The sequence below is a fragment of the Pseudochaenichthys georgianus genome, chromosome 7 (assembly GCF_902827115.2).
Source record: "Pseudochaenichthys georgianus chromosome 7, fPseGeo1.2, whole genome shotgun sequence".
Taxonomy (NCBI): domain Eukaryota; kingdom Metazoa; phylum Chordata; class Actinopteri; order Perciformes; family Channichthyidae; genus Pseudochaenichthys; species Pseudochaenichthys georgianus.
The window spans coordinates 11,289,828-11,304,887 of NC_047509.1; the positions used below are offsets into that span (position 1 = coordinate 11,289,828).

The 15,060-nt window shown below is 44.3% G+C and overlaps 1 protein-coding gene across 1 annotated transcript; it reads right to left on the reverse strand.

The window, feature by feature from the left end:
• Positions 1-2,949: 2,949 nt before the first annotated feature.
• spryd4 (SPRY domain containing 4) lies at positions 2,950-5,130 on the reverse strand. Its single transcript, XM_034087735.1, has 2 exons — positions 4,986-5,130; positions 2,950-3,561 (listed from the first exon to the last, which is right to left on the reverse strand). Exons 1-2 carry the CDS (start codon positions 5,110-5,112, stop codon positions 3,020-3,022), a joined length of 669 nt encoding a protein of 222 aa, XP_033943626.1. The 5' UTR covers positions 5,113-5,130; the 3' UTR covers positions 2,950-3,019.
• Between the last annotated feature and the right edge of the window lie 9,930 nt (positions 5,131-15,060).

Below are 15,060 nucleotides of genomic sequence, written 5' to 3' on the forward strand. Positions count from 1 at the left end.
GTAAAGCACTTTGGTACCCAGTTATTTATGGTATTGAGTTTGAATTTAGCCTTTGGAAGGTCATTTCCTGAAAAAAACATTTATTTGTCTCAACATTCCTGTAATAATTTGTTTTTTATTGTTGATATTGTTTTGTTCTTTATTTTTGTTGTGAGAATCACTTTGCAATTGTGTAAGTGCTAGCTATATACATAATTATACTAATATTATTGTTGTTACCATCATTACCATTATTAAAAAAAAAATCTTTGTTTTCTTTATTTATCGTTGCAGAAAGGATCATGCCAGCCCACATCAAACACCTGATCAAGAACTTGTGAATCTTCAGGCAGAAAAGATGAAAACACCTGTTCAAAGTTCCAGTTTCCTGTACATGGAACCATGCCTGTCCTCTGTTCCACATGTCTTCAGTCAGTCCTGAGGCCTGTACTACGAAGCAGGATGTTCTCTTCGCGGCTAACTTCAGGGAAAACTCCGGCTTTCCGGTCCTACGAAGCTGGTTCTCTTTTTAGCGGACTAGATCTCCATGGTAACTTATGCTGAACGGCTAAACTGCCCCGGAGCAGGTTAGGTTGCAGGCTAAGAGCTCAACTCAGTGAAAGCACTGCCTGCTGACCAATCAGAGCTCAGTGTGCGGAGTTTAAAGCGATCAAGTCATATTACAGGAGAAAGGAAATACAGAAAAGCTGCCGTCGCTCCATCTTCAGAGCAATCTGACTATTATAACATTAGCGTTAAGAAAGCTTACTTAAATATCGGCCACAACATAAGTAACCGGATCAGAGTACATTAAGTACAGTCCGCGGCATATCACTTCATAATATATCATATATCTCCTGATCTGAGTCAGCTGAGCCGTATCTGGCCGTGCAACACTCAGTGTCACATACTGTATGCAGAAGTATTATTTTAAGCAACACATTAAGTTGAGGAAACACTCGAGTCAAATGTAATGAAAGTCAGATCGTGTTTTAGACGGGGCAGTGATATCATAAACCTGTTAATGTACGCATTCAAACACTTGTTCTGTTCCCAGCTGTGTTCACCTTGCAGGTGCAGCTCTGTGGCTTTGATCCTGATCAAGTGTTTAAGTCATGGATGTTTAAAGTTTAACTTCTTCATATTTGACTAGTATTAAAGTGCACTTTTCATTCAGGAAGTATGACGCTGCGCTGTCGGTACGCTTCTCCATGTTTTGTGATTGGTCGAATGCTCCAGATACCACCCCTTTCATGTGAACGCGCACCTAACTAGATAGGACACGGCTGGCTTGAGCGATCCACTTGATAACCCGCGTCGTAGGACCGTTTAGCAAGAGCACGTATGTTTTGGATTAGGCCAACCGGCTAACTCAAACATATCCAGGTTAGGTTGAACCGGCTTCGTAGTACAGGCCTCTGGACCCTATGACTCGGACACTAGTTCTACCAAGGCTTATTAGAGGTAAGAGTGGTAGGAGAGGAGTGGAGTTATCTTTGTATTTAGGCTGCAAGTCGACAAAGGTGATCAGATGCTAATAATGATCCGATTCATTTGATATTGATTGTCTGCCAATACCGAATCCTGATCCGATTCTTCTATTTCCCAGATAATACAGCTGCACCGTGTACACTAGCTCTATTTGTTTTTGCCATTGTAATTCACCATAAGCAATTGTTGACTGTAACGTCTAGACTCTATGCCAACCAACTGTAATTTGTAATGTATTATACTTTAACGGTTCTGGCAACCACAGCAGCCCAAATGTTAACGTAAATATTAAGTTTTCTTTTTACAGTGTACTTATATCTGTACATTTCTTTTCAGTTTGCTTCAAGAAGTGGCTTCAACAGACAGAAGTGCAGGTCAGATTGGGAAAGGCTGGACGCTACACAACGGGAAACATTATAGACATGAACAAGGAAAAACAACAAACACTTTCTTTGTTGCCTTGTTCTTATCATACATAGTGTTACGGTTTTTGTTACCATTTAAATATTGAATTCTATGTATTACTTTTATTTTAAATCAAATGCACCGGTTTTAGATAATATATTTATTTTGATGTGTAGGTTGATTTGCAGGTTGGTTGTTATTTGTATAATTATTGTATTGTTACTGTGTATTTTATTATATTAACTAGCTATTTATTAAATTAAAATACTATTGTGAACACTATACAATGTCTTTATTTTGTAGATACCAGAATACATGACACAATGAATCTTTGTAATATATTTATGTTCTCTTGTTTAAATAATCATACCAGTATTTAATGTATGCTGGTCACCTGGAATCCTGGTAAGCTCCCAGCAGGGTATATTTAATACTATTATTAAACATAAGCTGGTGATAGATGGATAAACCAGCCCTCCTGGCCAGCTGAAGTGTCCAAAACCCCTCTCCAGCCAACCATTCCAGCCTAATATATACTGGCTGGTCAATTTACAACAGCCTGACCAGCTATATGTATCTAAACTGGTTATTTCAGCAGAGTCATTATTATTTATTTACTATTTTTTGAGAATCTCTGAATTTTAGTCAAATGTATATACCAGTCTCTGTTCTGTTGCCTGAGCCAAGTTTGCCTGCTACATTACGATGTATTATTATTTATTTACTATTTATTGAGAATCTCTATGAATTAAAGTCAAATGTATACCAGTCTGTGTTCTGTTGCCGCATCGGATCTCCGCCAAATGAGTCTTGTCTGTCACTCGATTCTGTCTCCAGAGTCCGACATCAGCCACAGAGGTAGTGTATTATTCAACAGGTGTTCTACTCGTGACGTGCGTGACGTCACTAACCGGCGAAAGCTGTTTTGTTCGGAGCGGTCGTGTAACATCGGAAGTGAGCATGGAAAGTTGTAATAAACCACGATTTATAAATACTGCGGGCATATTGTCATGAATGACATGATTTCCCATTAATAATAGTATATATATTATCGTAATAAGAACAGTATTGCCCTTCATTTCGTAAGCTCTTTAAGCGTGAACTGATTTGATGATTTCCCACAGCCATCACAGTTCGTACTGATTCACTTCAGGCCTTCGGGCTCCTCCAGACCAGAGTGTGTGAGCATCTCCCCGTCCCAGAGTCCAAACGCGGGGCAGAGTGGATCTTTGAACTGGGCTTTGATAGTGTGAATGATTGTGGGTTGTATTACGTCTACCAGCCCCAGAACGCCAGCTTCGTAGTCGAGAAGGATGCCAATGCGGTCTGGCTTGCCCACTAGCGTCACAGGAATTATCTTGTTGTTGGTCATAGCAAACCACTTGCGCTGAGCGTAGCCGAACACCCAGGAGGAGCTGTTCGTTCCCACACAATCCTCTCTGGACATCGCCGCATCGGCAACGCCCACACGAAACTCTTGAGACTTTTTGACCGTCACCTCAAAGTAGTGTCGTCCACTGCTGATCTTCTCATCACCAAACACGACGGACCAGTCTCGGAAACGCTCTTGGTTGTTTGGCAGGCGGCTGGGGTCGAGGCCCAGCATGCGGTAGATGATGCCAGTTTCTTTCTTGAAGAGGTCCAGACTGCTGTGAGCCGTTAGCGCATTCAGCTTGAACTGTAAATCTACAGAAAAAAAAGAAAACATTTTTTGTTTGATAGTTGATCATGGAAAAGTAATTGTGGTCTTTATTAGTACCAATTTGTTTAAGATGAAGAGGCATGTGCTATACGAATGTCACTTTTAAGGGCGCTTACATGATTTAAAAATGATTTTTCTGATCAGTCCCGTCATAAAATAATGTAAACCAACCTAATTTGGCAAGCTAACTAATAGTGTTAGCTTATTAGATACAAGTCTAAAAGAAAACCAAACACTCATCACAAGTGTGTAAAGATATTACTTAGAGGCCAAGTCAGGTAAAGCACCACCTGCTGGCATTAAAAAGAAGTGTGGTTTTAGTGGTACTAAGTAATTTGGACATTAATACATTTCTGGATTAATGCACGGCATTTAAAATATCATTGCTTGTTGCTGTTATATTACATTATATAACATGGTGTTAGGCTGGGCTTTAGCAATGTCAAGCGCTACGACTGTGCGAAGACAACAATGCGCCAAGGTGATTTACCTGTTGCCCCTCTGTCATTTCATTGGTCATCTTTTGCTCGTAGTTTGTAGAAGTTCGTATCAGTTTAAACAAGTTAAGTAACTGTGGTCACCATGAACAAGTGGATTAAGGTTAACTAATATCTGTCCCTTGGAGAAAAACTTGGGATTGAACACAGCGGCGAGATATATAACCAAAACTTCTGGTAGAAACAATAATATTTTAAAGTAGTTTTCCAAGAACAAAATTACTAACTGTTAGCTTCTCAGGGTGCACGTTGTATTTGTTTACCGTGAAGTTGGTACCTGCCTGTTCAAGAACAGACTTGCATCTTACAGAGAGGATAATTAAACATGAAAGCAGTAGGAAAATACTGTAAAATGTATCAAACACAGCTACACAAGAAGCGGTGCAGATGCTGTATGGAAAGCTACTTGAGAGAACACGTATACGTGCTCTTTTTGATTGTCACCTTTGTTAAACTGTTGGGGGAATGTGACATAGCACATGTCACATTGTGTACTTTTTCTGGCCAAACGTAGTTTTCGTTCAATCATTTCTACGCCATTGTTACTAACTCGTCGTCAAGTTTTAGCGAAGAAACATTTGCACTCAAAACAACAAGCCCACATAGGGTCGCAGTATAAGTATCTTAGGTGCATCCTATGAAACTTTCTGAACGTTTTTTCGACTCTTCTCAACTTTTGTTTTATTGTTTGTTATGCCTGGACGATGTGTTCACGTGCACATCCCCATAGATACCGCATATTTAACGAATGTTGTTGTCGTGGCAACAAGAGAAGGTTTTAACCAAACTAGGTTCAGAACAATAACACACATTTGTCATTAGCTGTCATTAGCAGCACCCGATAGGACATTTTGACCTCTGAGCTGCATAGGAGAATCTCTCTTCCTATCTTTTACAAAAATGTCACTCACTATTCCCCGTCGAGGTGGAGATGTAGCATCTCCTCTCTGGCAGGCTGGCAGTTTGTGAGGCTGAGAGAGAGGTGACAGTCCGTCCTGCCAGGCGACAGAGACGGGCTGCTTTAAGGGGGATCGCCATGTTTTTCGCTGCTGCATGTTTTGGTTCTTTCTGTTTATCAAAATGTAGCAGCATGGCGCTCTTCCGCCCCCTGTAGGCCTGGAGAGGAACATCCAACCCCAGACTAATGAAACACATCAGCACCAAGGACAGCAGACAGCCTGTCAAAACCAGGTCAAAACTGAAAAATTGCAACCTTATTTTAGTCTTCTTTTAAATCTCACTGAATCCAAGCTAAACACTGCTCCCACCCATACCACTTTATGCAACATGATTGGGAGTATGTATGTTATATCATAGACCCGGTGTGTGACATTCATAAGGATGTTCAAAATGTGTCTCCTTTTTTCATGGGAGCCTGCCTACAGACCTCCACTCTCAGGACGGTTCCGGTGTCGGTACCAGATGTGTTCGGGCATAGATATATAAACACTAGATGACTCACCCGCGCTGCTGGCCAATGGAGACCGACGTTGCCACTTGGCCGCCATCTTGCCGCAGTTCTCTCATTCATAACATTATGGTTTACTATTTAAATAACCATAGCCTGCTCAATTTTCAACCAATTTTCAAACGGTTTGGTTTTTCATAAACATCAAAGATGTAGTTATGATACTGCATACTTATAATCATGGACTTTCATATGAAAATAACATTAATCAGATAAAGCAATAGCTATACACACACACACAAGGTATTTATATTAAATATTTTCCGGTGTATATATTTCCATTTATTTTATTATATTGTTAATATTTAAAATAAATTATAAATAAATTATAAAATGAAAATACATTTATATTTTATATATAAAAATCGGTCTCATGTTATCACTCTGTAAGCCAAGAGTTGTTAATTTAGCAATGCCTTAGCTTGAAGAACAGGGACACAACTAATGACAATAGCATATGTTGGTATATTATTTAGATATTCACACCTTTATAACCACACCACAGTATAACACAAAACCAATAAGACACACGGTGACCGATGGCACACCAACAATCAATCATCGTCCAGCCTCAGCTTTGGTATTCTTTCACAACCATGTTATTAGACTGAGCAAACATAAACATATGTGGGGAACATAGTGCTGCGCCTCATGGAACATGAAGATTTAATAAATACATAGTAGGTGGCGATATATGCTCCTAGTGGTAGCGATTTGCCATTAAACATCCGGAGGCTGCACAAAAGTCCGGCATAGTCAGGTACTTCTGTAAACACAAAGCCAGAAAATTCCTGTATCATAATGCAAGATGTTTTTAACAAGCAAAACCACTTGGAAGAAATCATGTGTAACTTAAAGAGCCTGTGACAGCATCCCAACAACTGTTGTGCAATGAAATATTGGGCTACTAGTAATCTCGAACCGTCAGTTTAAAAAAGAAAAAGCGATACCGTTCCGTTAAATATCAATAATTTCGAACATCGCGGGGAAATTCCATCGACTCATTTTGAAGTTTTGGGGGAAGCCGGAAGTGACGTCAATGCGGGAACGCTTCGAGAGCCAAACACGGACAAAGTGTGTTGTCATGCGTAGAAATGGTGAATTACTGAGATTAGGCACGTTAATAACGTTTTAATGAAGTTGACTACAGTATATTCATATTTGTCAGTGCTTTCATGTCAATTCGGCGAACATAAACATAAATGATCGTGGTGAAGATGATGATTACATTAGGATTACAAATCGGGAGTGAGAGCTGCTGAATTTCCTCCCGTAGGATGTGATATAAAAACAAATCGATTATTTTTGTAGTTGTAAACTCAAGTGGATGAAACTACATTTATTAGTGCTTTCATGTCAATTTGGCGAACATGATACATTAAATGATCGTGAGGATGATGATTAAAAATCGTTTGTTTGAGCCGGTCTGCATTTCCTGATGAGAAAACAAACCGATGCTTTTTGTAGTTGTAGTACAGTACACCAACAACATGGATTAAACGTGTGTTTTTTTTACCACAATGTTGGGGAAATTAATGGATAAAATGCACGGATTATTATTATTATTCCCACTCCAATCGGGACACTAGGTCCACCGTTTCCCCGCAGCGAGGCTCCCCCCGTTGACAGTTTACGTGGGCTGGGTGCAGTGGCGGACTGGCCATCGGGATGAATCCCGATGGGCCGGTACCTAAGTGTGCCGGTCGGATAAGTAACTAGCACATCCCCCATAGGCGGCGCGTGAGGCTCAGGTTTGAGAAGGCTAAATAACTTCTTTTACCTGACGCTGCCCGCCTCCGGCGTCTATAGAAAAGAGATCAACTCAGTGTGCGGAGTTTAAATCTCTCAAGTCATATTACAGGATAAAGGAAATACAGTTTAAATTGCCGTATGCAGAGAAGACGCCGACGTGTCGCACTTATCATTCATATTACATCATCAATCAGATCATCGATCATATAATATATCATATATTTCCTTATCTGAGTCAGCTTCTCCAGCCTCATCTGGCCGTGCAACACTCAGTGTCACAGACTGTATGCAGAAGTATTATTTTAAGCAACACATTATGTTGAAGAAACACTCGAGACAAATGTAATTAAAGTCAGATCCACTCGTGTCTTAGACGTGAACGCGCTCTCAGCTGGAGAGAGAAACCCTGGCTTGATTTACCGAGTTGATAACCAGCGTCGTAGGACCGCTTAGCGAGATCTCGTTTGTTAGTTTGTTGTTGTTAGTTTGTTTGTTACTCAAACATATCCAGGGTCCGTTGAATTGGCTTCGTAGTACAGGGCACAGGTGGCTAGCAGCGCTAAGGTCCGCGGACCTTATACATTATATTTGTATTTTACCAGGATGCAGTGACACAAATATTTACATATTTACATTTACTATCTACAGCACCCGCCGCCCCTGACATCCCCCACTCCCCCCGTTGACAATTTACTAGCGGTACCGAAGTGGGCCGGTCGAGAGTCCCGGGATGATTTTTAGTCCCATTCCACCACTGGCTACATGACCATATGATCGCCCATATTGACACACCTAATTCCTAAACTTCTAACAGATACAAACCGATCCTTCAGCCTCATATGAGCTCTCAGACACGTTCAAAAGTAAACTGTCATCGCTGTCTGAGCTTGCTGCTGTGTGCACCATCGTGCGTTTACATGCAGAAGCTGGGATCCTGAACGGTGCAGCTGGAGCGCTGTGCCCGCAATGACGTCACCCATCATTTGGCGGGACTTGAAGAATCCGCGAGAAGATCCAGAAAATTGTCAACATTGAAGGGCAGATTAATGGTTATCAAAGTACAAATATCCAAAATCAGTAACGGTTTTCAAGGGGACAATATTTACTCAAATTGATGGGTTTGGATGATGGGGGAAAACCGTGTCACAGGCTCTTTAAGTTATGTTGAAAAGAAAGAGCAGTTCTGCCTCTCCCACTGGTGTAAAGTTGCTGGGTCAACTTTGTAATACTAGGTCTCACTCACAGCCTCTTGTTATTAGCCAGCTAATAAATACAACCACATACACAAAGAAAAGCTGCAATTTCAACATGTCCAAGCATCCTGTATCATAGCCATGCCAATAATGTTTATAATAAACCAAACCGTTTGTAAATCAGTCAAGATTTCAGCGAGTTAAGAGTATGTTTGTGCAGATCACTCACCTTACAACAGCTACCATAACGCAAATCAGAGTAACTGTTGACTGTGGTAAGATGGAGGCCGGTCAGCTACGCTGGAAAATCTCCCATGAGCCATCTAGTGTTTATGTTTATATATCTGTCACTACCCGATCCGTCCCCCTGCCCGATCGGTACTGCGCATGTGCGAGATGGTCCGCCATATTGGACAACTCCGGACGGCAACTCAAGTAGGACAACATTGACACAGTGGCTTTTGGCAAAGCTCAAAAGGAAAACTCGAGAGGGATGAGTTATTGTTATTACAACGTGACTTCACTATTATTTAACAACTCTTTTTATTGGGTTCTTTTATTTGGGGTTAAGTACATTGTCAAAATAAGTGAGGAATGAATTTAACTTCTGTTAGACAGCCATATGCCATACATTTTTGCATACATTCACAGTAAATATGTATTCTGTATGATAGCTGTCTAACAGAAGTTAAATTCATTCCTCACTTATTTTGACAATGTACTTAACCCCAAATAAAAGAACCCAATAAAAAGAGTTGTTAAATAATAGTGAAGTCACGTTGTAATAACAATAACTCATCTCTCTCGGTTTTTCTTTTTGAGCTTTGCTAAAAGCCACTGTGTCAAGTGTCCATCTTGGGTTGCCGTCCGGACTTCCGGACCATCTCGCACATGCGCAGTACCGATCGGGCAGGGGGACAGATCGGGTAGTGACAATATCTATGGGTAGGATTACCGGTCCAAGATGGCGGCCGTATTTCTTGCGCCCCAGCAGCCAATACGGCGTCTACTCTTTATATGTCTATGCCTACACCGGTGCAGAGTGCAGACCTCCACTCTCAGGACACCTCCACTGTCAGTACAGGAAGTGACGATTCTGACGCGTTTTTTTTCCCGCCCACCGAAGGACTCGTTTGATGGAAGTTTTCAAATCACAATAGGCGCATTCACACTGCGGTACTTTTCCCACAAAGGTTCATTGCGAACTTAGTTCATGCGAACTCTTTAGTTCGCATGAACTAAACTACGAGTGGTTAACTGAAGTTACAAAGACATTAATATATGAGTAACAGGTCAGTGTAAACACAAGCTTCTGTCAATTATGGATCATTCAAGCTATATACAAATAATATGTAATAAAGTTCTAAAATAAGTATTCGGTATATTCCTTGATAGCTTTTGGAGAAGGTTGTTTTTAAGTTTACTAAAATCTATCGTTTCAACTGTTTCACTTTATAAAAAGGAACAGGTGAGTAGAGCATTATTGAGTTTCTTATTCTGTCAGTAAATTATCCAAATGAAATGTTTATCATTATTTTAGTCAACCCTAAACAAATTGATTGTACCTTTTTTGTCACGATCACAGGTACAGATCAGAACCCAATAGCACGACTCAGATACAACCAGTATAGTAATGTTCAGTTTATTCCAGGTCAAGGACAGGCAGAGTCAAAACCAGTAAATCCGTCAGACAGGCAGGCAGGAATCAAAAACTGGGCAGGACAAAACTAGGGACTAGAGCACAACACTCACTGGAGAGCTTGGCGGAAATGACAAGACAATCTGGCAAAGGACAACTGATAATGAGGTGGTATAAATACTGCGGAGTGATGAGGGAATGAGTAACAGGTGAGGGGAAGGGCTGAGGAGACCAGGTGAGGGAAATGAGCTGATTACAAGGGCCTGGAGGAAAGCGGGATCTGAAATGACAGGAGAGTTTAGATGAGGCATGAAACAAACAATAATAGAAGTGTCTAACTTGTGACAGAACCCCCCCCTCTATGGACGGCTCCTGACGTCCTACGAGGTTGATCGGGATGGGCCTGGTGAAAGTCAGTAATGAGAGATGGGTCATAGATACTGCGAGCGGGCACCCATGAACGCTCTTCAGGACCATAACCCTCCCAGTGTACCAGGTACTGCAACCCTCTACCACGTCGCCGGGACTTGATGAGGCGACGGACAGTGTAAACAGTCTCCCCGTCGATAGTCCGGGGTGGTGGTGGGGGTGTAGAGGGGGGCTGAAGGGGGCTCACATTAACTGGTTTGATCTTGGACACGTGGAAGGTAGGATGAATCCTCATAGAAGGGGGCAGACGCAGGCGGACAGCTGCAGGATTGATAATCCTAGCTATGGGAAATGGGCCTACAAAACGGGGAGACAACTTCTTTGACTCAACTCTGAGAGGGAGATCCCGTGTGGAGAGCCAGACACGTTGCCCTGGGGAGTACTGTGGAGCTGGCTTGCGCCGGCGATTGGCGGTCCGTTGATAACGGTCGGAAGAGCGCAGGAGCGCGGAGCGGGCCTTTAACCACATGCGTCGACATCGGCTTACAAACGCCTGTGCAGATGGGACGCTGGCCTCCCGTTCCTGTGCCGGGAAAACGAGCGGCTGGTATCCGCGGGAGCATTGGAATGGAGAAAGACCAGTAGCAGAACTAGGAAGGGTGTTGTGGGCATACTCAACCCATAGAAGCTGCCTCGACCAGGAGGAGGGAGTGGAGGAGGCTAGACAGCGTAAGGCAGTCTCCATCTCCTGGTTCATTCGCTCTGCTTGACCATTGGACTGGGGATGAAATCCGGACGAGAGACTGACACTAGCTCCCAGCAGCCTGCAAAACTCGGACCAAAAACGAGAAGTAAATTGTGGTCCCCGATCAGACACAACGTCACTGGGGAGACCATGCAGCCTGAACACATGTTGTAGCATGATTTCAGCCGTTTCCTTGGCAGTAGGTAATTTGGTTAATGGAATAAGCCGGGCAGACTTGGAAAATCGGTCTATGACTGTGAGTATGACTGTGTTACCGTCTGAGGGTGGTAGTCCGGTGACAAAATCCAAGGCGATGTGGGACCAGGGACGATGAGGGATAGGCAAGGGATGAAGAAGACCGGAGGGAGCTTGGCGTGAGGTCTTATTTTGGGAGCAGACTAGGCAAGCAGCAATGAATTCCTTGGCATCCTTCTCCATGGAAGACCACCAAAATCGCTGTCGAATCAGGGCTAGGGACCGTCTCACTCCTGAGTGACAAGCCAGGCGAGAGTTATGACCCCACTGGAGAACCTGGGTACGGAGAGTGGCAGGAACAAACAGACGGTTAACAGGACAGGCACTTGGGGCTGGGTGTTCCGCATGAGAGCGCTTGACCTTATCCTCCACCTCCCAGGTCACCAGACCAATGACACATGTAGAAGCGATGATATTCTCAGAATAAGATGGAGCTCTCTGGCTGGAACTGGCGAGACAGGGCGTCAGGTTTGATGTTCTTAGAACCAGGTCTGTATGAAAGAGAAAAATCAAAGCGTGTGAAAAACAGAGCCCACCTGGCTTGACGAGAGTTCAGCCGCTTAGCTGAACGGATGTACTCCAAATTTTTGTGATCCGTCCAGACCACAAAAGGCTGCTCTGCTCCCTCCAACCAGTGTCTCCATTCTTCCAGGGCAAGTTTCACTGCCAACAGTTCTCGATTTCCAATGTCGTAATTTCTTTCTGCTGGAGACAGCTTCCGGGAGAAGAAGGCACACGGGTGCATCTTCTGATCCTCGGCCGACCGTTGAGAAAGAACTGCCCCAACTCCAGTGTCCGACGCATCTACCTCTACAGTAAACTGCCGAGTAGAGTCTGGAAAAATCAAAATGGGAGCAGAGGTGAAGCGTGACTTTAACTCACCAAAAGCCCCTTCGGCCACCGAGGACCACCGGAAGGGAATGTTCTGAGAGGTGAGAGCTGTGAGAGGGGTTGCCACCAAACTGTAGTTTCGAATAAACCTCCGGTAGAAGTTGGCAAAACCCAGAAAGCGTTGGAGCTCCTTGCGTGTTGAAGGGCGTGGCCAGTCAGTGACCGCCTTGGTCTTTTCAGGATCCATCTTGATGTTTCCGGTGGAGACCACAAATCCCAGGAAAGGGACTTCTGTGGTGTGGAACACACACTTCTCGGCCTTGACAAAGAGGTGGTTCTCCAAGAGCTTCTGGAGGACTAGGCGAACATGGACCACATGCTCCTGTTTAGACTTGGAAAAAATCAAAATGTCATCCAGGTATACAAAAACACAGATATTGAGAAGATCCCGCAGAACATCATTCACCAACCCCTGGAAGACTGCAGGTGCATTGGTGAGTCCAAAAGGCATGACTAAATACTCATAATGTCCACTAGGAGTGTTAAATCCCATCTTCCACTCGTCCCCCTCCCTGATTCTCACCAAATGGTACGCATTACGTAGGTCCAGCTTGGTAAAAATAGTAGCACCTTGTAACAGTTCAAATGCAGAGGAGACAAGTGGAAGGGGGTACCTGTTCTTGACAGTGATGTTATTGAGTCCTCTGTAGTCAATGCATGGGTGCAGAGTCTTATCCTTCTTACCCACGAAGAAAAACCCTGCACCAGCAGGAGATGATGAAGGCCGGATAAGCCCTGCATCCAAAGAGTCATTGATATACTTCTCCATTGACTTAGTTTCAGGAGCCGATAAAGAAAAAAGTCGACCTCTAGGAGGAGGAGTACCAGGTAACAGGTCAATAGGACAGTCATTAGCACGATGAGGCGGGAGTGAGGTGGCCCGAACTTTGTTAAAGGCCTCTTTAAGGTCCCAGTAATCCTTGGGAACACCGGAAAAGTCTTCACACTCAGAGATCCTCGGCTGACTGGAATCAATTGAGGAACTAGATCTTAAGCAGACAGCATGACAATGAGCACTCCACTCTCTAATAGTCCCTGAAGCCCAATCTATATGAGGATTATGCCTCCTTAACCAAGGAAACCCCAAAATGACAGGCTGATGTGGTGCATGGATAAGGTGAAAAGAGAGTGTTTCGCTGTGATTACCTGACATGCTCATTTGAACTGGAGTTGAACGGTGTGTCACTCTGCAGAGAAGACGACCATCTAGAGCTGTAGCATTGATGGGCTTCTCGACCAAGTCCCATTTGAAAGGCCAGTGTTATGTCCAAAAGACTGGCATCAGCACCAGAGTCAATAAGAACTGCCACAGTGTGCATTTTCCCCAAGCAGCTCAGCTGAGCATGGGTTAGGGGTCGAGAGGGCATTTCTAAATTCATCATACGGCTCACCAGCGCCCTCTGGATGACTGGTGAGCCCTGTCTTTTACAGGACAAGAGAAGGCAAGATGACCCTGCTGGCCGCAGTAAAGACAGCAGTTGTCCCGCAGGCGGCGCTGTCGTTCTGCCTCGGAGAGCCGGGTCCGCCCCAGCTGCATTGGTTCAGAGGAGTTAGAAAATCCTCCTCTCACCTGTTCAGTAGCATGCGCTGACGGGAGAGGCGGAGCCTGAGGGGCGACGGAGAAAACCCTCTCTCTCCTCCGCTCCCGCAGACGGCAGTCAATGCGGATGGAGAGAGCCACCAGCTCATCTACATCAGCAGGAAGGTCCCTAGCTGCCAGCTCGTCTTTAAGGCGATCCGACAGACCGTTGTAGAAGGCATCGAGAAGTGAAGAAGCATTCCAGTTACTCTCGGCGGCTATGGTACGAAACTCGATGGAGTAATCGGACACAGATCTCGCTCCTTGCACCAGGTTAAACAGTCCCCGAGCTACCTCTCTTCCGGGTGTAGCGTGATCAAAAACTTTACGCAGTTCAGCGGAGAATACGCTTACAGACGAGCAGGCAGAGGATTGTCTTTCCCATTCGGCGGTACCCCAGTCTTTAGCTTTGCCCGTGAGAAGAGAGACAATATACGCCACCCGGGATCTTTCTGTTGGGAAGGCGGAAGGCTGAAGCTCGAAGGTGAGGGAACATTGGACCAGGAATGGTCTGCACGAACCTGGGGCTCCAGAGTAGCGTTCCGGAGGAGGCAGGCGTGCATCCGATGCCGGCGGACTCTGGATTCGAACAGCGGAAGCTGGAGTTAGTTCCGGGCCATGGACCGTTGCAGGACGGGTCTGAAGATGATCACGGAGATTCACAAAGGTCCGTTCGTAACGAGCGGCCATCTCCTGCATCGCTTCAGCCATGAAGGTAAGCTGCTGCTCGTGGCGTTGTAACACGATATCGTGCAAAGGTGGTTCTGTCGCTGAGTCGGCTGGATTCATGTTTGGCCAGATTGTACTGTCACGATCACAGGTACAGATCAGAACCCAATAGCACGACTCAGATACAACCAGTATAGTAATGTTCAGTTTATTCCAGGTCAAGGACAGGCAGAGTCAAAACCAGTAAATCCGTCAGACAGGCAGGCAGGAATCAAAAACTGGGCAGGACAAAACTCGGGACTAGAGCACAACACTCACTGGAGAGCTTGGCGGAAACGACAAGACAATCTGGCAAAGGACAACTGATAATGAGGTGGTATAAATACTGTGGAGTGATGAAGGAATGAGTAACAGGTGAGGGGAAGG